Source organism: Pan troglodytes, chromosome X (genome assembly GCF_028858775.2).
Source record: "Pan troglodytes isolate AG18354 chromosome X, NHGRI_mPanTro3-v2.0_pri, whole genome shotgun sequence".
NCBI lineage: Eukaryota > Metazoa > Chordata > Mammalia > Primates > Hominidae > Pan > Pan troglodytes.
In genome coordinates this window covers 127,537,122-127,563,606 of record NC_072421.2, presented here as the reverse complement: position 1 = coordinate 127,563,606, position 26,485 = coordinate 127,537,122, and the positions used below count along the sequence as shown (strand labels likewise).

At 51.5% G+C, this 26,485-nt stretch overlaps 2 protein-coding genes across 8 annotated transcripts in view; one reads left to right on the top strand and one right to left on the bottom strand.

Annotated features, from left to right (window-relative positions):
* Window positions 1-1,766: 1,766 nt before the first annotated feature.
* LOC134809305 (serine/arginine repetitive matrix protein 1-like) lies at window positions 1,767-20,671 on the bottom strand. The gene is made up of 6 exons (XM_063804238.1): window positions 20,511-20,671; window positions 19,530-19,632; window positions 18,429-18,737; window positions 4,376-4,532; window positions 3,561-4,220; window positions 1,767-2,221 (listed from the first exon to the last, which is right to left on the bottom strand). Exons 1-6 carry the CDS (start codon window positions 20,669-20,671, stop codon window positions 1,839-1,841), a joined length of 1,773 nt encoding a protein of 590 aa, XP_063660308.1. The 3' UTR covers window positions 1,767-1,838.
* The window catches only part of ELF4 (E74 like ETS transcription factor 4), a 46,887-nt gene continuing 22,813 nt past the window's right edge, over window positions 2,412-26,485 (top strand). For 2 of the 7 annotated variants that reach the window (XM_016943871.4, XM_016943873.4), the window contains exon 1: window positions 3,817-3,954. The gene's annotated coding sequence lies outside the window, so the exon portion shown is untranslated. Of the gene's footprint in view, window positions 2,564-3,341; window positions 3,660-3,816; window positions 3,955-26,485 lie in introns of those variants that run through there. The other 5 variants (XM_054676868.2, XM_063804228.1, XM_063804227.1 and 2 more) reach the window with 5 other exon arrangements.

The window sequence follows — 26,485 nt, the reverse complement described above, 5'->3', positions numbered from 1 at the left end:
GCTGGGGAAGGTGGGAACTTATGGGATTCCCACAAGCCGTGGGCTGCAGGGCGCTGGCAGGCATTAGGGCCAGTCACCATGAGCTGGTTGGCAGTGCTGACCTCTCTTCCTGCCCTTCCCAAAAGGAAAACCTCTCCTTGCATGCTGCCTTGAGGCTATAGCCTTGGTTCAAACTACATTCACTTACGGGAGGGATCCACCATTAGTCCTAAGCAACTTCAGCCCTGGCCCTGTCATACTTTCTCCTGAGAGCTGGGTTGAGAAAGGGAAATGAAGATGAACATGACACCTAAGAGAGCTAACATTTATTGAAGACTTACTGGGCACCAGACACTGCCATAGACATTTGTTATCTCATTCAGTCCTTGCCACAGCCTTGGGAGGTAGGTTCATATTGTCTCCAATTTAAAAATAAGAAAAGTGAGGCTGGGGGCAGGGAAGTGCAGATGGTTAATGGATACAAAAATATAGTTAGAATGAGTAAGATCTAGTACCTGATAACACTACAGGGTGCCTGCAGTCAACAATAATTTATTGCACATTTAAAAATAACTAGGGCCAGGCGCGGTGGCTCACACCTGTAATCCCAGCACTTTGGGAAGCCAAGGCAGGCGCATCACCTGAGGTCAGGAGTTTGAGACCAGCCTGACCAACATGGAGAAACCCCATCTCTACTAAAAATACAAAAATTAGCCAGGTGTGGTGGCGTATGCCTGTAATCCCAGTTACTCGGGAGGCTGAGGCAGGAGAATCGCTTGAACCCAGGAGGCAGAGGTTGTGGTGAGCCGAGATCACACCATCGCACTCCAGCCTGGGCAAGAAGAGTGAAATTCCGTCTCAAAAAAAAAAAATCTAAACTAAAAGAGTATAACTGGATTGTATATAACACAAAGAAAGAGGCCGGGCGCAGTGGCTCACGCCTGTAATCCCAGCACTTTAGGAGGCCAAGGCGGGCGGATGACGAGGTCAGGAGATCGAGACCATCCTGACTAACACAGTGAACCCCTGCCTCTACTAAAAAATACAAAAAATTAGCCGGGCATGGTGGCGGGTTCCTGTAGTCCCAGCTACTCAGGAGGCTGAGGCAGGAGAATGGCATGAACCCGGGAGGTGGAGCTTGCAGTGAGCCGAGATCGCGCCACTGCACTCCAGTCTGGGCGAAAGAGCGAGACTCCATCTCAAAAAAAAAAAAAAAAAAAAAAAAAAAAGAAAGAAAAAAAAAGAAAAAGAAAACACACAAAGAAAGGAGAAATGCTTGAGGTGACAGATACCCCATTTACCCTGATGTGATTATTACACATTGCATGCCTGTATCAAAACATCTCATGTAACCCATAAATACACACACCTACAATGTACCCATAAAAATAAAAAACAAAAATAAAAAAATTAATTTATTTAATTAATTTATTTTTTTGAGATGGAGTCTCACTGTGTCATCCAGGCTGGAGTGCAGTGGCACGATCTCGGCTCACTGCAACCTCTGCCTCCCAGGTTCAAGTGACTCTCCTGCCTCAGCCTCCCGAGTAGCTGGAACTACAGGCATGCACCACCACACCGGCTAATTTTTGCATTTTTAGTAGAGATGGGGTTTCACCATGTTGGCCAGGCTGGTCTTGAACTCCTGACCTCAAGTGATCCACCCCACTCGGCATCCCAAAGTGCTGGGATTACAGGCATGAGTCACCACACCCAGCCTAGTTTTTGTTTTTGTTCTGTTTTAAAGAAGAAAAGTGAGGCTCAGAGAGTTTAAGTGACTTGCCCGAAGTCACACAGCTGGTAAATAGTGAGCTGGAATAGGAACCCAGGTCTGTCTGAGGTTACAGACCACTGAGCTCTTAGCAAAATGGGAAAGTGTGTGTGTGTGTGCACGCGTGTGCAGACGTGTCTGTCCATTCGTGAATTTCAAAGTCAAGGTAAAGAGGGCTTAGGGACATCTGGAACCTACCCCAAATTTGAGGGGGGACCCTCGTGGATGAGAGGCCAGCAGAGAACTGTGTGTCTCCAGGATCTGGAATCCCCTGGGAAAAGCATGCCCGCTTGGAAAAGACAAAGTGCTTGTTTTGGGGACTTGATTCTGAGTATCCAGGAGGTCTCAGGGGCCGGCGCCCCAGTCCAGCCACAGGATCTTTCCTTGGGAACTTGTAATCTGCAGCTGCCTTTGTGGCCATCATCCACCACCACTCCTGTCCCCCAGTCCTGCGCCTGAGATGATCCTTTCCTAAGGCAGGAGAAGCAGGCCGATGCTGGAGGCTGAGTAGGTCCTTCAACCTCAAGCCCTTTAGAAGGCCCCATCCCCTGGGGCTCCTTCAGTCTTGATGTTTTCTGCCAAGGCTTAGGCCTTGCTGCCCCCGCCCCCAAAAAGGCCACGTGGAACTATACAGAGTAACAATTCCCAGCGCACTCTCTCCAGAGCCTCCTATCAGCAGACCCACGTAGGCGGCGGTATTGATGTTGAGGCAGGTCAGAGAGGGCAAAGGGGAGATAGAAGGGGAGCGTGCCTGAGTGGCTTTCAAGTGGGCGCGTGGAGCAGAGCAGCTTGGCTTTGGACAGGGGAAGAAAGGTAGGCATGGGCTTTCTTCCAGCACCCGAACTCTGGCTCTCTTTGCACTTGCTGGGCCAGCCCCTCTCCCCCTAGCCCTTCCCCTGACTCATATCTTGCCAGCGTCCCCCACCCCAACTTCCCGCAGGAGTCCTAGACTCGACTTCCCTAAGAAGTCGCCGAAACTCTCCAGTCACCCCAGGTGTTCCGCCCAGGATTCTGCGGAGTCGTGCATATGGTTCCAAAATTGTATCCTCTGGGCATCTCGCGGCCTCCCCCGCCGCACGGCCCGCCCTCCCGCTGGGGCCCGCACACCCCAGGAGCTCAATAATGTGGAGCGCAGGGCTTGGCCCAAAGGCGTCAAGCAAGTCTCCACTTGCACGGGCCGAGAGGGCTGGACGAAACCTTCCCGAGTCCGCGGGGAAGGGATTTCTCTGCGGGCCGTTGTATGGGGGCTTCGCACCGGGAAGGGCGCGGAACGAGCAGAGAGCTCGGAGTCTCGCTGGCTAGAAGCAGAGTGGGGAGCGCCCGCCCGGGCGGCGGCGCACGACGCGGGCTCTGCGGGCGCCCTGCCTCGTGGTCTCCCGGGCGCGAGCGAGCCGCGAGGGGAAGGAGAGGCCGCGCGGGCCCCTGGCACGGCTCCCCATGCCGTGCTGGCGACCGCGGCGGGCGGGCCGGGGCGGAGGGGCGCTGTTTCCACCGAGATGCCTCGTCCCTCCCCCACCCCGCCCGCCCGCCCGCGGTCCCTCCCGTCGGTCCCTCCCTCCGGCTCTTCCCTCCCTCCCGCCCTGCCTCCTTCGCGCCCGCCCCAGCCGCCGCCTGCGGGGACGTGTGTGTCTCTAGTGCAATTTCCCCTTTCGCTCGCTCGTTTCGGTGCAGGTCTGCGCCGGTTCGTGCCCCCTCCCCGGGCGCCCCTGCCGCCCCGTGTCTTGGCCCGGCCCTCCCCGGCGTCCGCCCCGCTCCCCGCGCGCTCCACCCCGCCCCCCGCCCCGTTTTATCAGGGGCGCCGCCGTCTCACCTGGTATTTGCATCTCTCCCTCCAACTTGCCATTGGCGGCGCGAAGTGTGGGAGAGCCCTGCGCCTCGCCCGCCCGGACCAGCCTGCCCCGGCGCCGAGGTGAGTCACGGGCGCGGGGTGGCGGGGGCAGGCGGGCGGGGAGGAAGGGCGGGCGGGGAGGAGGGCGGGGGACGGCGGTCCCGGCGGCCGCGGGGACGGACCGGGCGCCGCGCTCAACTTCCACTTCTCCTTTCGCCGGCGCCGAGTTCCCGGCGCCGCTCGCCCGGCCCGGCTTCCGAGGGGAGAGGACGGCCTGGCGGGGCTGGGGACCCGCGTCTCGGCCCACGGAGCGGGGACCACGGAGACAGACCCCGGCCCGGCGACCGAGCTGGGCCCGTGAGCCACTCGGCCTCAGGTACGTCGATGGCGCCGGTTCTTCGAGCCTTCGGGGACCTGGAAAAGTTTGCTTGAGGGCGGAATCGAGAGCGCCGGGGCCCCGGCGTGGGGCTGGGGGCCCAGGGAAGGGCGGGAGAGTCGCGGCGTGTCGCGAGCCGCCCTGGCGTCGCCCCGCCGCGCGTGTGCTGGAGAACCCGGGCTCCCGATCCCGGGATGGAAGTGGAATGGATTCCCCGAGTCGGGGAGTCGGGGTAGGGGCCCCTGTTTTCCCTCGCCCCCGGCAGCCTGGGTTCCGTGACGGGGCCAATCATGACAGCGGGCCCCCAGAAGCTGGGCGCCCGAGGGCAGAGGAGGTGGGGCGGACCGCGGCGGAGCTGCTAGATGGATCCGACTGCCCCCGGGGCTTCTGGGGCCAGGGCTTTAGGGTCACACGCACACACGCGCACGCAGACCTATGATTTGGAGAACTGGATCGCCAAAATAGAGACCTCTTGGCAGGGGCCGGAGTTTCCGTGTGAGCCAGCCGCCAGCCTTCCCGCTCCCGCGTTCCCGCTCTCCCCGACTCTCCCGCCTCCGGGTTCCCTCCTGGGCCGCCGCCTAGGGGATTCAGCAGCCGTACCGTGCGGGGTCCCCTCACGCCAGCGCCTTGCTTTGGAGGCTTGAGGGACTGCTGAGGCGGTGACCGCTTTATGAATTCCTGGCTCCTCCACCGCACCCTAACCCTGACTCCCTTTTCTCACCACCGTATGCCTGCACATCACCTTCCTGACCAGAGTCACCTCCTGACCCCTTGGCACCTCGGCTCAGCGAGGTCCTCCTGGGCCGCCCCCGTCCCGCACCATACCCCAGCTGAGGGATTTGATGGCCATTTGATTCCTGCCCCTCATCCCTCGGCCTGTGATAGAGGCCTGTCTGGTCCTGCAGCCTCTTCTGGTTAATGTTTGACAGTTCATTGTGGCTAATTATTTTAATTAGCTCTTAAAGTGGGAAGGAACAGTTAACCTTGGACTTCTCGATTTTGGCCTGGTGGGGCCTCAAATGGGAGGAGTGCTGGGGAGGTGGGGAGGTAGGAGCGGAAGTGAGGTCACCAACCCAGGGCCTGAACCACCACTGCTCAGCCCCAACAGCTGGTGGGCACGCCCATTGGGGACTCACCCCCTGCCAGCTGACCCCTGGCCCGAGTGCCAGGTTGGAGGTGGGTGAAGGGAACAGTTCTAGCTCTTCCCTTTGGGGAGACTTTGGCACTGAAAATGCCCGGGGAACACATATGTCCAGCAAGAATGCCAGTCCTTCCTTGCAGTTAGTTACACTGGGTTTTCCTGGTTATAAAGTGCTTTCTCAACCATTAATTCAGATTCAGTGCATCCAGTACAGGAGCAGCGTAGGGGGAGCTCTCTGGAGTTCAGTGAAGATTATCAGGGAGGACTTCCTATCCCAGCCAGCTGGTGTGAGGAAGAGGCTACCTTGCATCTGGTTGTTTCTGGGGCTGGATTCAGAGCCTGGGATCTCTTGTTGGGGGCAGGGGTGGGGGGGACCATGAAGTAGGCTCCATGCTACCACCCTCACCCAGCCTCTTGCTGTGAGCCGAAGGAGTGGCTTGTTTGCAACTATGTCTGGCATTCCTCCCTGTGCTGCACTGTTTGCTTGGTGGTTGCTCAGGAACTGGCGCCCACCCCTGGACAACCTAGGGGCCCAAAATCCACTCTCCCTCACCTAGTGCTAAGTGGTGACACAGTGGCTTCTGTCTTCTCTGGCATATATTGGGATCTAAAATAGAGGGTGCTGTGGTCTGTCTCTAGGGGCCTGATTGATAGCATGTCCAAAATGCCCCTCATCCTGCAAAAATCAGGCCCTGTGTCACACAGACCCAGCTAGACACAGGCTGAGGAGTTTGCTTTCCTGGGGAAACCTCTGCTCTTCTGCTCTTAAGCTTGGCCTTCTTCCTTTCCACATCCCCTACCCCCGCAATGTAATTTTACATCCAGTTTTTGTTTTTGCGTTTAGAGTGTTGTTTTTTTTTTTTTTTTTTGGTTTTTGTTTTTTAATTCAGGGTCTCACTTTGTCACCCAGGCTGGAGTGCAGTGGCACAGTCACAGTTCACTGTAATCTTGAACTCCTTACCTCCAGTTCTTTTTTTTTTTTTTTTTTTGAGATGGAGTTTCACTCTTGTTGCCCAGGCTGGAGTGCAATGGCACGATCTTGGCTCGCCGCAACCTCCGCCTCCCGGGTTCAAGTGATTCTCCTGCCTCGGCCTCCCGAGTAGCTGGGATTACAGGCATGTACCACCACGCCCAGCTAATTTTGTATTTTTGGTAGAGATGGGGTTTCTCCGTGTTGGTCAGGCTGGTCTCGAACTCCTGACCTCAGGTGATCCACCCGCCTCCGCCTCCCAAAGTGCTGGATTATAGGCATGAGCCACTGTGCCCAGCTACCTCCAGTTCTTAAAGCCTGGCTGTCTAGGTTGAAATCCCAGCGTTGTTATTTACTAGCTATGTGATCCCAGTCAATTGTATGCCCCAGTTTCCTTATCTGTCACATGAGACCACTTTATAACACTTTGGTGAGGATCAAATACATGAATGAATACATATAAGATGCTTATTAGAACAGCACATGGCACACAGTAAGTGCTAGCTGCCCTTACGATATTGCCTAATGCAGCGCCTAAAACTCAGATTCAATTCAGCAAACACTTGCTCAGAGCCGGTCCTAGTACCAGACCCCAACGAAGTGGCAGTGAGGAAAACATGGATGTGAGGAAGACACCACCTGCCTTCCGGGATTGTGTGTACCTTTTCGTGTGGGCTGGAGTCAGAGCAGGGGTACAGGAAGGGGTCAGGGAGAGGGGATACGTCATCTATATAAATAATTGTAATTGGAAGCCAGGATCAAATTCCTGAGCCAGTGTGGGGGATCAAGCACCCTAGACTTGGGGGCTTCTCTTTGCCTGAAGACCCTGGCCAGATTCTGGTCTAGATGCACCTCCCACCCTCCCCACACACAGAGTCTTACCCTAGGATTTGGGTGAATGAGAGGGAAAGGGACACTGGTTTTCTTTTCTTTTCTTTTCTTTTCTTTTTTGAGATGGAGTCTTGCTCTGTCGCCCAGGCTGGAGTGCAGTGGCCCAATCTCGGTTCACTGCAAGCTCTGCCTCCCAGGCCCAAGCATTTCTCCCTGCCTTAGCCTTCTGAATAGCTAGGATTACAGGTGCCCACAACCTTCCCCAGCTAATTTTTGTATATTTTAGTAGAGACGGGGTTTCACCATGTTGGCCAGGCTGGTCTTGAACTATTGACCTCAGGTGATCCGCCCGCCTTGGCCTCCCAAAGTGCTGTGATTACAGGCGTGAGCCATTGCTCCTGGCTGGGACACTGGTTTCTGCATGAGCTACAGGTGGCAATCTTGCAGGATGTCATTTGTTGGGTTCCAGGGCAGGATGGCATTTCTTAGGGACACCCCCCAAACATCCCTATAGCCCCCTGCAGTGGAAGGGGTCATGTCTGCCATGCCCCCTGTCTCCCCAGGATCTCCCACCGAGCTGGGAAAGGCCCTGGGCAGCCTTCTGTCCTCAGGGTAGGGCCTGACCCCAACCCGGGCTTGGCATCTCTCCTGGATTTCTAAGCTGCAAAGAGGTTTCTGGCTTCTCTTCCAATTTATTCTTTTTGTGGTTCTCAGACTGAAAACTACTTCTGCAGGGGAGAAAGGAAACTCCTGCAAGGCACCCAGAATCCCATAGGCGCTTTCCTAGGGGTCAGGGGCTTTTCTCATCAACACCAACCTGCCTGCAAATCTCTGGCCGCTGAGCCTCGTGTGTCCTGTAATAGCAGCCACACTGCTAATGCCCTGTAGCTCGGGCCCCAGTGCTGGTTGCCAAGAAACTGCTGGTTGGGGTGCTTATGAGGGTTCTGACCTCATAGGGGCTGCTGAGTTTCAATTCAACAGACATTTATTAATACCTACTGTGTGCCCAACCGATGCTAGGCGCCGTGGGGGAGATGAGAGAAGGAGGCGCTGGGGAAGAGATGACTAAGACACTGAAACAATCAGAGGCGAGGACAAGCAGCCGGGCCAGTGGCTGGTCAGGTGCTAATTGTGCTTGTTGGAGCAGAGGCCAGCACAGCCGGGACTGGAGGTCAGCAGCAGCTGGAGGAGGGAGGGAAGGCTTTGTGAGGGATGCAGGCCTAGGCTAGACCTTGAAGGGGGGAGAGGGGGAAGCAAGGGGGAGATTTGGCTCAGCAGAAAAGGAAGAAAAGACGCCTTTCTCTCTATTCCCTGGCCACGAACTGACCTTCGAAGCCTGGATGATTGTTTGGCAAATGTGTGTCACATAAAAGACCAGGTCAGCTAGTGTGGGTGGCTCAGTGCAAACCCCTGTCTCCACTCCGGGAGATATAAACTGGCTGGCCAGCCTGCCACCCAAGCTGAGGGGATTTCATTTGAAACCCCTCCCTTACCAGACACACACACACACACGCCCCTGGGGAGTGGGAGAGATGGCAGGGGAGACGTAGGGCACTTAAATGACAGGAAAACTGACATGCCACATGTGCTCATGGCAGTCTCAGGCTGGCTGGATCCCATCTTTTCCCCAGGGTTCTGGGATTTCTCTGGAAGCCCAGAGCTTCAGGTGGAGGAAAGAGATTTTCATAATTGTTCCCCACTCCACCATCTGGGAAATGAAGAATGTAGAGTTTCATGTGTTTCTGCCCAGACCGCTAAGGACTAGCCATATATTGCTTCCACTGATTCTGTGTCTCCCAAGGCTGGACATGGAGGAAGCTTGGCCCTTGTTGGGTTTAATTGGATAAAAAACTCCCGGACATCCCCCTGCCACATACACACACTCATCATTTTCCCTCTCTCACTGCCCTGCCTCCTCCCCAGCACATTTCAACACCAAAGGGACATACCAGAGGGCCCTGACTTCTTGGTTGGGAAATCATGCCCTAAGGTGAGTTTCTCGGCAAAGAGACCCCAGCCTGCTTCCAGGGTGAGGAGGAGGGTCAGGGAGCAGGGAAGGGTGTTTCATGCAGGACGGTCTGCAAGGGAAAGTGCCAGAACATTTCTCAGAGAGGCTAACAAGAAGCAAGCTAAGCAGCTTGTAGAGGCTGAGCAAGCTTTCCCTTGAGTTGCCACCTTCTTTTCTTTTTTTAATTTGAGACAGAGTCTTGCTCTGTCGCCCAGGCTGGAGTGCAGTGGTGTGATCTCGGCTCACTGCAACCTCCATCTCCCGGGTTCAAGCAATTCTCCTGCCTCAGCCTCCTAAGTAGCTGGGATTACAAGCACCTACCACCATGCCCAGCTAATTTTTTTTTTTTTTGTATTTTTTAGTAAAGACGGGGTTTCACCATGTTGGCCAGCCTGGTCTCGAACCCCTGACCTCAGGTGATCCACCTGTCTTGGCCTCCCAAAGTGCTGGGATTACAGGCATGAGCCACCGCACCCAGCCAAGTTGCCACCTTCTTGATGGGTCATTTTCTTGGCCCAGTGTGGGCACTTCCTGCCTCTCAGAACACCTGACTCTCCTGAAGCTTCCTTTCCTCTTCCAGTGTGACCCAATATCCTTCCCAATACACGTTATTGTCTAGAGGAGGAAGAGCACAGGCTCTCTACATTTATATGCCAAACTTACTGGCTGTGTGACTATTTGCTGTTGAGCTAGTTACTTAACCACTCTGGGAGTCAGCGCCCATCTCACAGGGTTGGAGTGAAGCTTAAATGAGACGATGCATATAAAGCACTCAGCAGAGTGCCTGGCATATAGTACCCACCCAGTAAGTGTTCACTGCTGTTATTATTATTCCTGTGACAGTTATTATTATTGTTGTCACCATTTCCCCTTCACACACCCTTGACTTTGCCAGGCTCTAGGGACCAACTACTTCTTCGGCAATGCGGGCAGGGCATGCCACACCCATTTCTGAAACTAAGAGGGAGATTTTCCAGGTTTTTCTGCTTTTTGTTAACCCGGCCATTGCACAGGATAGGGAAAGGATGTAATAGAAGGTGTGTGTGTGTGTGTGTGTGTGTGTGTGTGTGTAATATACTGAATGGCAGGCAGTGCTGTAGTGAAGAGCAAAACTCAAATCGTTAATATTTGTATTAACATTGCCTTCTTTAGTCCTTCACCATTTTCATCTTGAGCATCATTCACTGCAGAAATAAGAGTAAGTTAGTTTCTTTGAGAGAAGGCCTAACGTTGTACTCCTGGGAACTATTTAGCAATCATCAGATTGTTGTTATTATCCTACTGAGTGTAAAATTCTGGGAGCCAACTGGCTGACTACCACTCACTCTCATCCTTCACTAGAATAGATGATGGGTCCATTCTGGGCCAATGCCCAGAGGCCTTGAGTTGAGGCTGGGGCACTGCCTTTGCCCAGAAGAGCTCCCAGGGGACTGGGGGCCAGTGCCCTTCCAGAGGCCTCCCAGAGAGTAACTTGGAGGTTCCATTTGCTATTGACTGGATTGTGTTTGCTTGAGGAGCCTGTGACCACCCGCAGGGACAGGCAGCCTAGGATAAACTGGACCACCCCTGAGTAAAGCACTCCACTCAGTCCCTTGGTCCCCACCCCTCAGTTAGAACTGCTAGGCTTTGGGGGATGGGAGGGTGGCAATTATTCTTAACCTCCCGAAATTCCTGATGACCCGATAACAAGGAGGTATTTAGACATAGAATGAGGAGCTAATCTTTTTCCTATAATGCCCCCTGAGGATAACAGAGGCTAGTTCAGCTCTGCTAATTCTATGAGAATCTATGCACAGAAAACACCTGTCTCATTAGATGACCACTTCTAATTAGCCATTCTAATAAGTGTGCAGTGGTATCTCATTGTGATTTTAATTTGTATTTTCCTGATGATGTTTGTATTGACTGATGATGTTGAACATCTTTTCATATAGTTGCTGTCCATGTGTCTTCTTTGTTGAGGTGTCTGTTCAAATCTTTTGCCCATTTTTAAACTGAATTGTTTGTTTTCTTGTAGTTGAGTTGTGAGAGTTCTTTATATTTTTTGGATACAAGACTTTCATCAGATACATGCTTTGTAAATACTTTCTCGTAGTCTGTGGCTTCTTTTAATCCCCTTCTCAGTGTCTTTTGACTTTAGCAAACATTTTAAATTTTGATGAAAGTGCAACTTTTCAATTTTTCTTTTTATGGGTCATAGTTTTGGTGCTGTATCGAAGAACTCTTCCCCTAGCCTTAGTTCACAAATATTTTGTCTCATATTTTCTTTTATAGGTTTTATAATATTAGTCTTTACATTTTAGTCTATGGTCTGCTTTGAGTTAATTTTTCTGTACGTTGAGTGGTATGGATCCAAATTCTTTTCCTTCCTTCCTTCCTTCCTTCCTTCCTTCCTTCCTTCCCTCCTTCCTCCCTCCCTTCCTTCCTTCCTCCCTCCCTCCTTCTCTTTCTTTCTTTCTTTCTCTCTCTCTCTTTCTCTCTCTCTCTCTCTCTCATCTTTATCTTGCTTTCTTGCTTTCTTCTTTCTTTCTTTTTCTTGGTCTTGCTCTGTTGCCCAGGCTGGAGTGCAGTGGTATGATTATGGTTCATTGCAGCCTTGACCTCCTGAGCTCAAGTAATCCTACCACCTTAGCCTTCCAAGTAGCTGGGACCACAAGAGTGTGCCACCATGCCCGGCTAATTTTAAATTTTTTTTTGTAGAGGTATGTTCTCACTATGTTGCCCAGGCTGATCTTGAACTCCTGGCCTCAAGCTATCCTCCCAGCTTGGCCTCCCTAAGTACTAGGATTACAGGTGTGAGCCACTGCACCCAGCCTTTTTTTTCTTTATGCATATGAATATCTAATTATTCTAGCACTATTTTTTGAAAAAGCTATCATCAGTCTACTACCATTGTCTATATGTGGGCCCATTTCTGCACTCTATTCAATTCCATTGATTGGTCTACTTATTTCTCTTTACATTAACACCAACTGTTTTGATTACTGTAGCTTTATAATCATTCTTGAAATCAGGTAGTATTAGCCTTTCAACTTTGCTTTTGTTTGAAGTTGTTTTTGGCTAGTTTAAGTCCTTTGCGATTTCATGTGATTTTTAGGGCTGACTTGTCCATAACATTTTCTTTTAATATTTACATTTATCCCACTTGCGTTAATTTTTGTTGTAACAAATATGTTTGGTGTTTTATTTTATTTTGAGATGGAGTCCCACTCTGTCGCCCAGGCTGGAGTGCCAGTCGTGCGATCTCAGCTCACTGCAACCTCTGCTTCCTGGGTTCAAGCAATTCTCCTGCCTCAGCCTCCCAAGTAGCTGGGATTGCAGGCATGTACCACCACACCCAGCTAAATTTTTTTTAAAATATATTTTTAGTAGAGACGCGGTTTCACCATGTTGGCCAGGCTGGTCTCAAACTCCTGACCTCAAATGATCCACTGGCGTTGGCCTCCCAAAGTGCTGGGATTACCGGCGTGAGCCACTGCGCCCAGTCTGGCCTTGTTTTTGTTTTGTTTTGTTTTGTTTTGTTTTTTGAGACGGAGTTTCCCTCTTGTTGCCCAGGCTGGAGTGCAATGGCGCGATCTCGGCTCACTGCAACCTCTGCCTCCCGGGTTCAAGCGATTCTCCTGCCTCAGCCTCCCGACCTCCCGAGTACCTGGGATTACAGTCATGCGCCACCACACCCGGCTAATTCTGTATTTTTAGTAGAGACGAGGTTTCTCCATGTTGGTCAGGCTGGTCTGGAACTCCGACCTCAGGTGATCCACCCGCCTCGGCCTTCCAAAGTGCTGGGATTACAGGCACGAGCCACCGCGCCCGGCTTGTTTTTTAAATCTTATTTTATAATCATGTTTGTTCCTTATGTTACCATTATTTTAGATGATGCTTATCTTTTAATTGATATTCTTAGCCTAAAAAGTTACTTAACTTTATTATGCATTTGTAAAATAGGACTACTTATTTGTTATTTGCTCTTCATTTATTACCAATTTTTGGTGAATAAATCCATGACTATCTGCCTCATACATCATTTTATAGATGCCAATCATATTCTTGCTCAGCCTTGTCTGTCCAGAAAACAAAAGGCTTCTTTAAATAAAATTTTTCCTCATATAGTTATCCTCATACCCCTGTTTTCTTGAATCACTTTACTTCTTAGACCTGATCCAGAATGAAGTCTTTCCTGAGGGTTCAGTGATCAACCAATAACCCCAGGGTGGAAACATTGTGGTTTTGTACAAAGACAGAATGCTTTGGTGATGACCTGATCATCAACTGCCTTCTCAATGCCACTTAGAATAAATGACTCTAGCTAATACATCTTGTCCCTAACAGAGGCCTGGAGCAAGAGAGGAAAAGTAACATTGGAGCCCTGGAGACATTTGCCCAACTCTATGGCTACCTTACCCCTAGTCTGTAGCCCTAAGATCTATCAGGACCTGTGGTCTCATTTCTAGAGATCTCACTCTTGTTGAGAATTTAGGTGAACTTCATTCATGAATGCCCAAACCTGTGTTAGTCAGGAGATGAAATGGGCTTTGATCCCGTGGATTTTACTACCTGTTGGGGAAACAAGAGATACACATGAAATAATTAAAGGGCAATTCAAGACCCTGTGGGATTAATAAATCTTGTGGTAGAATTTAAGGGTCATGGGGGCTTAGAGAAGGGGGTTCCATGGGTGCAGACCGTAATTATGAGGGTACAACCAGCTCCATGGGGTTGGTGGATGTGATTGGGCCCTTGCTGGATAGGCACTATTTGATTAGCCAAAAAGGAGCAGCAAAGGCATGGCAGGCCTGAGAAACTCCGTGAATGAGCCTGGAATGTTCCCTCAGGGGACCATGAGGAGACCACTGGGCTTCAAGCCCAGGCTTAAGTTGGGAAATCATGGGAAACAAGCTGGAGTAGGTAGGGTGGGGTCAGACTGTGAAGGACCTTTGGAAACTGAGCAGATGAGTTTGGACATAAGGCTCTGCCGAGTCTGGCTGGTGTGGTCACAGCCATCGATGTCAATGTGTGTCCTGGAGTAGGAGTTGGCGCCAGCTCAGAAGCTGAGGGAGGAGCTAGGCAGAGGCTGGGCCAAGACTGGAACTTGATCTTCCTCACTCCCAGTCAAGTGGGCTTTCTGCTGCACCAGGCCTAGTTTTTAGCTTTCCAAAGGATTTTCACATTCACTCCATATAGCTTCCTAACAGAACCCACAGGTATGGGGTACAGATGGTGAAGACCAGCTCACTCCATGGCTACTGGGGTGACAGGAGGTAGAACCACTGAGAAACACTCTATAGCTCACCTGCTGGTTGGCCCCACCAGGTGACCACTTGCCCTGGAGCCCCTTCTCAGGCTCAAACATGTTAGTTCCAGATGGTCTCCTTAAATGAAAATGTATTAAGAGGCAGGCGGTGGCTCATGCCTGTAATCCTAGCACTTTGGGAGGCCAAGGCGGGTGGATCACTTGAGGTCAGGAGTTAGAGACCAGCCTGGCTAACACGGCAAAACCCGTCTCTAGTAAAAACACAAAATTAGCAGGGCATGGTGATGCGCACCTATAATCCCAGATACTTGGGAGGCTGAGACATGAGAATCGCCTGAACCTGGGAGGTGGAGGTTGCCGTGAGCCGAGATAGCACTGCTGCACTCCAGCCTGGGCAACAGAGTGAGACTCTATCAAAAGAAAAAAGAAAATCTATTAAGGAGAGAGATGACACAACACAATATCAGTTTTTTGGTTTTTTTGTTTGTTTGTTTTTTGAGACGGAGTATCGCTCTTGTCACCCAGGCTAGAGTGCAGTGGCGTGATCTCGGCTCACTGCAACCTCCACTTTCTGGGTTCAAGCAATTCTCCTGCCTTAGCCTTCCAAGTAGCTGGGATTACAGGCGCCCACCACCACACCCAGATAATTTTTGTATTTTTAGTAGAGACGGGGTTTCACCATGTTAGCCAGGTTGGTCTCGAACTCCTGACCTCAGGCGATCCACCCGCCTCTGCCTCCCAAAGTGTTGGGATTACAGGCGTGAGCCCCCGCGCCTGGCTGGCCTGAACGTTTCGATAGAGGGAAGAAATGTGGAGCCCTGATGGCCACTATGGTCAATAAGCCTGCGTGGAGCTCTGGATAGCATGAAATCTCTAGGGAGGGAGGCCCGAGGCTGCGAGAGCCCTGTGACGTGGCGTGCCTGTGGTTACATAGCCCATTAATGGCAAAATTGACTTAGCAGTTTTTCCAAACTTTCCCACCCAAGTGCTCCCAAACTACTGAAAATTGTATTCTAGAGACCTAGAAGGACAGTTAAAATTTCTTGGAAGTATGACTTTTGATCTTAAATGTGAATGTTGCAATCTACTGCCTCGAGTACATTTTAAGTGATTTATCAGTGAACAAAATGGAGGCCCCTGGAAGATGAGCCCAGTCTGGACTGTGGCTTTGACGCCTAGTCTGGGGCTTGGTCAGCTTTGGCATGCAGGCCCTGTCTCTGTAGGGCCTGCCTGCAGGTGGGTCAGAGGTTGAACTTTCAGAAATTTAGCCTAAAGTGCTGGAAGGGAAATCTGTCACCCTCAGCATCTTCATTTGCTTCCAGTCTCCGTCCCTGTCTCCCTTTGTGATTCAAACACATTTGATGGAAAAATCTAGGCCCTTCTGTCCTGGGGGATAATCTTTTAGCTCACTCAGTGGTTAGCTCTGGCCTCATCCTAGCCTTTGGGTGGGTGCATAGATCCCAGGGTGGGATGGACACAGACAGCTTGGGACCCATGAGGCTCAGAAGCCTGGGTATGGATTGGCCAAGATTGTGCCCAAGGACTTCCCAGCCTCATCTCCTCCATCACAGTCAGCCTGCAGCCCCTCATTCAGCCCCACCTTTAGCTTAGAGTGTTTACAGTGCTCTCCAGTAAAAAACAAATATATCTGCCTGGACTTGCAGTGCCTTTCAGCCTAGAGCTACCCACCGTCATCTCTGGGTGGCTAAGTACAGAAGAGCCGAGGAGGCACTCCAGGTCAAAGTTAGCTTCCTTAGCAGCACCACGTCTCATTCCTGTCTCCATAGCCTGCAGATAGAGAAGGTACAATTTAAAAAGAACGCATGCCCTCTCCAGCTTGAGCAAGCTGCATAAAGCACTACGAATATTCAGGTTTCGCTCTGGCAGGCAGGGCCCCAGGCACTGCGGGCCTGTGCCAGGCAGCAATCCTTCGTCCACACCCCCTGGCTCAGGGGGGCTCCGGGCTGCGGGAGCCTGTAGTGACGAAAGAGCAGGTAGGGCCCTGGGCAGGCTGTCTGGGCCAGGCAGGGCGGGGGCAGCCGGCTGGGTGAGGCCCAGATTCCCCAGGCTGATAAGGCAGCCTGTAAACACCCGGCAAGGGGAGGGGGCAGAGGGCAGGCGACCAGATGGCAGGAGAGGGGGGAAACCGGAGCCCAGGCCTAGCTGCAGGAAGTGGGGCTTGATGTGGAAACACCCTGTCCAGCGGGGGCTAGGCTGGTGGCCATCAAGGATCACTCCCTCCACCATGAAGGCAAGCTCAGTGCAAGGTGGGGCTGCTGGCCTGGGCGCCAGGCCAAGAACCTGGTTCCTGACATCTCCAAAGGACATGATCAATGGGTCTCTATTATGGGTTGCTCTACCACCTAGCACTGCTGAGGCGAAATCAGAACTGAGCTGCCCCTCATGGAGACAGTCAACAGAAGGATTGTCATAGAGAATTTGACTCTCATGGGAAAATCTTCATCATCACTATCAGTGAGGAGCATCTATTGAACACTTAATTGTGTCAAAGGCCTCCTGCAGCACCCAAAGGAGAGCCACGTATCTGACACTCCATTCTATTCTGCCTTACAGTGCTCGCTTTTATTCCTTTCTTTTTCTTTTTCTTTTCTTTTCTTTTTTTTGAGACAGTCTTGCACTGTCGCTCAGGCTGGAGTGCAGTGGCGCGATCTCGACTCACTGCAACCTCTGCCTCCCAAGTTCTAGAGATTCTCCTGCCTCAGCCTCCCAAGTAGCTGGGATTACAGGCATATACCACCACGCCCAGCTAATTTTGTATTTTTAGTAGAGACGGGGTTTCTCCATGTTGGTCAGGCTGGTCTTGAACTCCTGACCTCAGGTGATCTGCCTGCCTCAGCCTCCCAAAGTGTTGGGATTACAGGTGTGAGCCGCCGCACCCGGCTGCTTTTTTTTTTTTTTTTTTTTTTTAATAGAGATGGGTTTCATCATGTTGTCTAGGCTTGTCTCGAACCCCTGGCCTCAAGCCACCTTCCCACCTCGGCCTCCCAAAGTGCTAGGATTACAGGCGCAAGCCACCATGCCCGGCCCCTTGCAGTACTTTCTAATTAGAACCTCAGAGTTTCAGAACTGGCTGAGCCTTTAGCAAAAGATTACCAAACTCGCCTACTTCACTTTACAGATGGGGAAATTGGGATCCAGAGAGGGGCAGGGACTTGGCCACATTAATGGCAGACCTGAAATTAAAGTCCTTAGTTGGAAGTGTTTTCCACTGCTTACCCCAAGGAAAGCAGCTTGCATAAGGTTGGACCTGCCATGCATACTCAGTGACCCTGTACTTACCCTTGCCTAGGATTATAGGGAGGCTGGGAGGAGGAAACAGCCTTGGAGCCATCAACCAGAGGACCTTAGCTTGTGCATGGCCTTCAGTGGGCCGCTGCCCTTCTCTGGGCCTCAGTTAAAAAAAAAAGACAACTGCTTTATTAGATATAGTTATTAGATATAGTTCAAATACCATATAATTCATCCTCTTAAAGCATACACTTCAGTAGTTTTTAATCTATTCTCAGAGTTGTACATCCATCGCCAGAATCCATTTTAGAACATTTTCATCACCCCCAGGCAGGGCATGGTGGCTGACGCCTATCACCTCAGCACTTTGGGAAGCTGAGGTGGGCGGATCACTTGAGGCTAGGAGTTTGAGACCAGCCTGGCCAACATGGTGAAACCCCATCTCTAATAAAAATACAAAAATTAGCCCGGTGTGGCTGGCACACACCTGTAGTCCCAGCTATTTGGGAGGCTAAGGCACGAGAATAACTTGAACCCGGGAGGCAGAGGTTACTGTGAGCTGAGATCGTGCTACTGCACTCCAGCCTGGGCGACAGAGTGAGACTCTGTCTCAAAAACAAAACAAAACAAAACCCAAAACATTTTCATCACCCCCAAAAGAAATCCCATATCCATTAGTATTCACTCCCAATTTTCTCCCAACCCTTGGGCCTCAATTTTGAAGATAACTTGCTACAAACATGTTTTGAGGGGGTGGAGCACCCAGCAATATTGTTTAGGCAGATGGGCTACCGAGCTTACTGGGAACTTCGATACAAAGAGACTCTACCACAGAGAATAGGGTGGGCCCCGTGATTAGTCCCCTGGCCCTGGGCCTGGCACCTATGAGGTGTTCAAGGCTGACTTTCCATAAATATTTGAATAAACATGTGAACCAACACCCCAAGATAAGAGCCCAGACTTACATTATATGTAAGCCAAGAGCAAGTGTATATTTATGGGGCAGGGACCATGCTGTGGCTACTTGAGGTCTGGAGCCAGGAACTCTCTGGAAACAGCAGAGCTTATAGGAAGAGTCGGCCTCCACATCATCAGAGCTGGAAGGCTCCCCCTCCACAATACTCCTTCTCCGCAGCTGGCCACAGGAGCTCACATGGTCACCAATGGAAGTTAGAATTGACTTACTAGATGGAGCTTGGGTTGACATTGAGTCCTTGAGGGGCTTGGGACACAAGCCTGGGAAGCCTCTGTTGAAGCGGCCCCACAGGGGCTCTGAGCTTCGAAGTGGAGAGCTGTGAGCCAGCCTTGAGCTAGGGATCCTAGCAGATGGTTGCTAGCATGGACAGAGGAAAAAGCAGGGACTTCAAGATCAAGGTCACACCGGCCCCAGTTTGAGTTCTGCCTCCATTCTTGGGCAGTGGTGGCCTTGATCATGTTACCTAATCTCTGAGCCTCACTTCTACTGTTTTTCAAATGAAACTGTTAAAACAGAATTATTACCAAAGCAGATTTCACTGAAAACAAAGTTCATTGTGTGTAGTAGTTGGAAATAAAGCTAGGTTCAAACCCCGGCTCTGCCACTTACTGGCTCCTTTGCAGGGACGGTGTAGTGTGAGACTAAAAGGAGATACCTTATATCCAGGGCCTGGTGCTACAGCAATCCCACAGCCCGCACCCCAGAACTACACATCCCTGCCACCTTCCCTGCACACCACCCTGTCATCTTGTCATTTTTACTGTTTGGTCCTCCTTTTCCCGAAGCAGGGGGAGCAACTTGAAGTGGTATCAGAGAGCGCAAAAGAAAATCTTGCCCACCTTTACACAAGCACCCACGCCCCACTGCCCCTCCCCCAGCAGGCCATGCCTGAGACCACAGTGGCCACACCCACCACCCTGGGCCCACCAGCGGCTCAGGTCACTGCCAACCCCACAAGTGCTCACCCTGAGCTGGCACCAACCTCAAGCGCTTCCACCCCCTCCACCCAAACACGTGCCGCCAGCTTTGAGCCAGGCTTGTAACCAAACCCTGGCCCTGGGTTTGTGCTGCAGATGCAGGGAGGGGCTGGCAGAAGCCCAGGTGCACATCCAGATGTTGTTTCTAAGGTTTCCTTGGCGTTCTCCCTACCAGCTGTGAAGCCGTATTCACTCCAGCTTGCAGGAGTGGACAAGCAGGTACTCCCCTCAGGGGCGGCGGGGCCCTATCTGGAGGGAACTGGTTCCTCTTTGTCCTAGGGGGGACATAGAGTGAGAGGGGACAGGGAAAAGTGGGACCCTGCTCTCTCTCTTTTTTTTTTTTTTTTTGAGATGGAGTCTCCTCTGTCACCCAGGCTGGAGTGCAGTGGCGTGATCTTGGCTCACTGCAACCTCTGCCTCCGGGTTTCAAGTGATTCTCCTGCCTTAGCCTCCCGAGTAGCTGGGATTATAGGCGCCCGCCACCATGCATGGCTAATTTTTGTTTTGTTTTGTTTTTGTTTTTTTGAGATGGAGTCTCACTCTGTCACCCAGGCTGGAGTGCAGTGGCGTGATCTCGGCTCACTGCAACCTCTGCCTCCTGGGTTCAAGTGATTCTTCTGCCTCAGCCTCCCGAGTAGCTGGGACTACAGGCTTGCACCACCACGCCTGGCTAATTTTTGTATTTTTAGTAGAGATGGAGTTTCACCATATTGACCAGGCTGGTCTCGAACTCCTGACCTCATGATCTGCCCACCTGACCTCATGATCCGCCCACCTTGGCCTCCAAAGTCTGAGATTACAGGCGTGAGCCACCACACCCGGCCAATTTTTGTATTTTTAGTAGAGACGGGGTGTCTCCATGTTGGCCAGGCTGGTCTTGAACTCCTGACCTCAAGTGATTCACCCACCTCGTCCTCCCAAAGTGTTGGGATTACAGGTGTGAGCCACCGCGCCCGGCCCCTGCTCTCATGACAGGAGGCCTGGCTGGGCAGGGTTCTTGGCCAAAGATACAAGAATATGGCCCCGAGCTGAGAGAGGTATCAAGATCACCTTCTCAGCCATTTTTTTTGCAGGCCCATCCAGAACCTTCATTTGTAGGAATCCCCTTAGCTTCTTGCACAGCTGCTTGAACCTCAGGGAACAATATCACTACGGGGAAGCCAAGGTGATTGTGTCCATCCACCACCAGGCCCCCGAACCAGGCAGCAAGGCTTCTAGAGCCAGCATCACATAGTTCTGGCCTGTCCCCAGGAGGACTGGCAACTGGGCAGAGAGGTCCAAAGCCTCAGGCTGCTTACAGCTGTTCTGACCCATGGCCTTGGGAGGGTCTCACTGAGTGGGTCACCTGCCTGCACAATAACCTCACAGGCACACAGCCCTATGGCTAGGAACCCCACCTTGCAACAGCACCTGGGAGGTACTTAAGAGTGTAAGTCACCACACCAAGTCATCAGCCACCATGGAATGTGAGAGTTTCCTGCTACATCACCCAGAAAATGCCTCTACCCTTGACCCATATGTGATATAATACAGTTGACCCTTGAACAACATGGGTTTAAACCACACAGATCCACTTTATATGTGGATTTTTTTTTTTTTTTTTCTGAGACAGAGTTTTGCTCTGTCACCCAGGCTGGAGTGCAATGGCGCGATCTTGGCTCACTGCAACCTCCGCCTCCTGGGTTCAAGCAATTCTCCTGCCTCAGCCTCCCAAGTAGCTGGGATTATAGGCTCACCACTGCACTCCAACCTGGGAGACAGAGCGCCTGCCACCACGCCATCATGTTGGCCAGGCTGGTCTCGAACTCCTGACCTCAGGTGATCTGCCTGCCTTGGCCTCCCAAAATGCTGGAATTATAGGCATGAGCCATCACACCCGGCCTATAAGTGGATTTTTTTTTTTTTAACAGTATTCTCAAGATTCGAAACCTGAGTACAGGGAGGGCCACCTTTTTGGATTTGTGGGCTCCACAGGCCAACTGCGGGACTTGAGTGTGCATGGATTTTGGTATTCCCAGGTGGTCCTGGAACCAATCCCCAAGTATGCCAGGGGACAACTGTACTTTGCCCTCCGTTGTCGCCTGTGTCCATTGGTGCTAGGGACAAGGCCCCTGCAAAATTACGAAGTGACATTGATTTCAATGTCATCTGCCCCAGTGAACTAACCTCTCATCCTCTTGCTTCATTAAACCTGTCCCTCCATTCGAAGCCACCCTGGGCTAGTCCTTCCTGGACATTGACCTCAGCATTTATATTCCAGTTTTTTATCCAGTCCTCTAAGGCCAGGCTCACTCCACCCCTCAAGGTGACAGCTAGGTAAAGTGATAAAGTCATTTCTACTCATCTGGTAGTAGGAGAGGGTTTGTGGTAGCAAGAGAGCCCCAATCTCCCTCCCAGGTACTGCATCCGCTTGTACCTGCTCCTAGCCCAAAGCAGTCTGGTAGACCTGCCACTGGGGCGTCCCCTTGTGTAGACAGCTGTCTCCTCAGCCTTCCTGTGAGGGATCCTCCCCACTCACCATGCAGGGCCCTCCCCTCTCTGCACTCCCTGACCTGTGTGAGGCAGGGGCGGGGCTGGGAGGGCCAGCAGGCCCCGAAGGGGAAACTGCTGAAACCCCTGGGACAGGAAGTGGCAGAGAAGGGCTGTTTCCGCTGGCAGAGCAGGGGTGCGGTGAGAGCTGGCCCTATCTCCTACTCCACTGCCTGTCTGCTGTGGGCCCTGGGAGGCTGGGGAGAGGTGAGAGTCCTTTCCCTGTCTCCCTCCCAAAAAAGTGGAGGCTTTTAGCCCACCGGACTGGAGGGAGGGGAGGGCTCTTTCAGAGGAGGCCATCTTCATTTTGCAAGGAGAGGAATTCCGAGAGGAGGGCAGAAAGGTCAGCAGACGGGAAGGGTGGGGCAGGGCAGGTGAGTGTGGAGTGAGGGAGGCCCATGGGGGCAGTGGAAAACCACAGCTGGGCAGAGGACCCTTCTGTAAGCTTTTGTTCTGAGGGTAAATGATCAGGACCATGCCTGCTAAGAACTGTGGGAGATAGTAATGCAGTTGATCACTGCCTGTCTAAGTCATAGGGCTAGACAGGCCCTTAGGTCATCCAGTCCAACCCCCTCATTGTGCAGATGAGGTAACCAAGGCACACAAAGCAGAAGTGACCTGCTCGAGGTCACATCATGGGCAGAACTCACGTCTCCTAACCCCAGCCCAGGACCTTCTTTCTGATGAGAATCTGCTGAGTTGTATTTGGCATCCCACACCTCCCTGCAGGCACCTCCATCCCCAAGTGCTCTGTGACATTCTTCTCAGAAATCAACATGATGGGGTGGGTGTGGTGGCTCACGCCTGTAATCCCAGCACTTTGGGAGGTGGAGGTGTGAGGATGGCTTGAGGCCAGGACTTGGAGACCAGCCTGGGCAATATAGCAAGACCCCATCTCTGAAAAATAAATAAATACAAATTTGAAAAAATATATATTTTTTTGAGATGGAGTTTCACTCTTGTTGCCCAGGCTGGAGTGCAGTGGCACGATGTCAGCTCACTGCAACCTCTGCCTCCCGGGTTCAAGCGATTCTCCTGCCTCAGCCTCCTGAGTAGCTGGGATTACAGGCGCCCACAACCATGCCCAACTAATTTTTTGTATTTTTAGTAGAGACGGGGTTTCATCATGTTGGCCAGGCTGGTCTCAAACTCCTGACCTTAGGTAATCCACCCGCCTCGGCCTCCCAAAGTACAGGGATTATAGGAGTGAGCCACTGTGTCCGGCCTAAAATAAATTTTAAAAAAGAAATGAACTTGGTGAATTTATTCACACTGAAGCCTTTAGTCCAGCACTCAGCAAACCTTTCCTACAAAGAATTGCTTGAGCCCAGTTATTTGAGACCAACCTGGACAACATGGCAAAACCCTGTCTCAACAAAAAATACAAAAAGTTAGCCGGGCACGGTGGCGTGCACGTGTAGTTCCAGCTACTTGAGAGGCTGAGGCGGGAGGATTACTTGAGCCTAGGAGACAGAGGTTACAGTGAGCCATGATTGTGCCACTGCACTCCAACCTGGGTGACAGAGCAAAACCCAGTCTCAAAAAATACATACATTAAAAAAACACTATATGTCAGGAAATATTTTTCTTTTGATTTTTCCCAATCATTAAAAAATGTAAAAACCATTCTTAGCTCATGGGCCGTCTAAAAATGGACCGAAGGGCTGGGTTTGGCACATGAGCCATAGTTTATGAACCCCTGCTTTGGTCTAAGAAGTAAAGCTAAGGTGTCATGAGGAGGAGGACAGAATGTGCCAGGTGGGGAGGAAGCAGGGAAGGCTTTGAAAAGAAGGTGACATTTGCTTCAGATCTTGAAGGACTTGTGGGCATTGGGCTTGCAGAAGTTGAAGAAGGGCCTGTCAAGCCTGGGGGACAGTGTGAACACAGGCACGGAGGTGGAGGTGGGGAAGGCACTGTGGAGGTGGGGAAGGCACTGTGAAGGTTCAATGTGCCCTGCATGTGTGTGGCTTCTTCTTCTTCTTCTTCTTTTTTTTTTTTTTTTTGAGACAGAGTCTTGCTCTGTCGCCCAGGCTGGAGTGCAGTGGCGTGATCTTGGCTCACTGCAACCTCCATCTCCCGGGTTCAAGCAATTCTCCTGCTTCAGCCTCCTGAGTAGCTGGGACTACAGGAGGGCACCACCACATCTGGCTAATTTTTGTATTTTTTAGTAGAGACAGGGTTTCACCATATTGGCCAGGCTGGTCTTGAACTCCTGACCTCGTGATCCGCCTGCCTTGGCCTCCCAAAGTGCTAGGATTACAGGTGTGAGCCACCACGCCTGGCCCTAATTTTTGTATTTTTAGTAGAGATGGGGTTTCACCATGTTGGCCAGGCTGGTCTTGAACTCCTGACCTCAGGTGATCTGCTTGCCTCGGCCTCCCAAAGTGCTGGGATTACAGGCATGAGTCACCACATCCAGACAATTTTTTTGTATTTTTTAGTAGAGACAGAGTTTCACCATGTTGGCCAGGCTGATCTCGAACTCCTGACCTCAAGTGACCTGCCCGCCTTGGCCTCCCAGAGTGCTGGGATAACAAGCATGAGCCACCACGCCCAGCCGTGGCTTCATTGTTATTGGCCAGCCCTGAATCTTTGACTGCTGTGTGTTCTTGCCAGAGGAAAGGGTTGCTTTTTTGAGGATGCCAGGAGACAATGAGCAAGGAAGGAGGCAAGGAAGAAGAGTCACTTGGGAGTCACAGTGCAACTAGCTGTGTCACCTTGAGCAAGTCACTTCCTTTCCTATGGTAGCAGAAGTTGGATGATAAGAGGGATGGATGCAATGATCTTTCAGGTCTCTTATAACTTTGATATCCTGGGACTCTGACTCAAGGAGAGGTGTTTTTTTTTTTGTTTTTTGTTTTTTTTGAGCTGAGGTCTCACTCTTGTTGCCCCGGCTGAAGTGCAGTGGTGCGATCTCAGCTCACTGGGGCCCCCACCTCCCAGGCTCAAGCGATCCTCCCACCTCAGCCTCCTGAGTAGCTGGGACTACAGGCATGTGCCACCACGTCTGGCTAATTTTTGTATTTTTTTTTTTAGTAGAGACAGGGTTTTGCCATGTTGCCCAGGCTGGTCTCGAACTCCTGAGCTCAAGCAATCCACCTGCCTCGGCCTCCCAAAGTGCTGGGATTACAGGTGTGTACCACCGCACCCGGCCTTCTAACTTGAGGAGAGGTTTTAATCGTGCGGGTGAGAGAGAAGGAGGAACCCCAGGAGCTCTCGATGACTTCTGGAGCCGAGGCTGCCCTCCCTGTCTGGCCAGGCCCTGGTAGGCTGTCTTCCCACCTCATCCTTTCTGGCACCCCTCCCTTCTGTGAAAGGGATGCTGGAGTACTGCTCTTGTGCCTGAAGTACTGTCCTTTGCTTTTGCTGGCCTGGGGATTGGCCAGTGGCAGAAGGGCGCATTTGGGAGGGGCAGCCAGTGCCAAGCAGGCAGCAACCACACCATGGCCCCTGCTGCCCAGGAAAGTTCCAGATCTGAGCAAGGAGGCTTCACGTTAGTTTCTAGGACACACACTGGGCTGGCAGGGACCTTGACAAAGAACACTGTCCCTTCAATAAAAGTTATCTGACTTAATATCCTGTGGGTACCAACATAGATTATCCCAGCTTCTAAAAAACCCACTAATGAATTTAATTAGTCTCTAGTCAGTGTTTGTTTTTTTGAGATGGAGTCTCGCTCTGTCACCCAGGCTGGAGTGCAGTGGCGCGATCTCAGCTTACTGCAACCTCCCCCTCCCAGGTTCAAGCGATTCTCTTGCCTCAGTCTCCCGAATAGCTGGGATTACAGGTGCACGCCGCCACACTCCGGCTAATTTTTGTATTTATAGTAGAGACGGGCTTTTGCTCTGTTGGCCAGGCTGGTCTCAAACTCTTGACCTCAGGTGATCCACCCTCCTTGGCCTCCCAAAGTGCTGGGATTATAGGCATGAGCCACCGCACCCGGCAATATCTTTTAACATTCTTACAGCGAGAACACCCTGCACATCTTGGGGTCTCTACAGCTACTGTATCTCCCCATAGTCCATCAATTTCTTTACTTTGGGGTGGCTCTGGGATTCACCTCCTGGCTTCCAGCTACCCTACCTGGTCTCCCTCCATCTCCTCCACTCACAGACCCACTCTTATTTTATTTATTTATTTATTTTTTTGAGATGGAGTGTTCACTCTTGTCGCCCAGGCTGGAGTGCAGTGGCGCGATCTCAGCTCACTGCAACCTCCGCCTCCTGAGTTCAAGTGATTCTCCTGCCTCAGACCCACTCTTATACCCAGACCAAACTGCCCTTCCTAAAGGGCTGCTTGTTATGCCCCTCCCTTGCTCAAGAATCTACAGTAACTCACAGTCGCTTTCCATATTAAGTTCTCATTCCACAGTTCCATGGATCCACTTATCCAGCTTCCCAAGCAATGTTCCTCTCTCCCTCTAATCAAACTGGTTTCCTCTCTCTACCATACATTTTATATTTGTTGCTTTTGTCCCCTCAGCCTTCATTTCATCCCGCCAACTCCATTTCCCTTTCTTCCTCTATATCTAGGTAAAGACATGCTAAATGTTTAATGAACTACCACAGCCCCAGAGTAACGAATCAGACCAGGGAATTG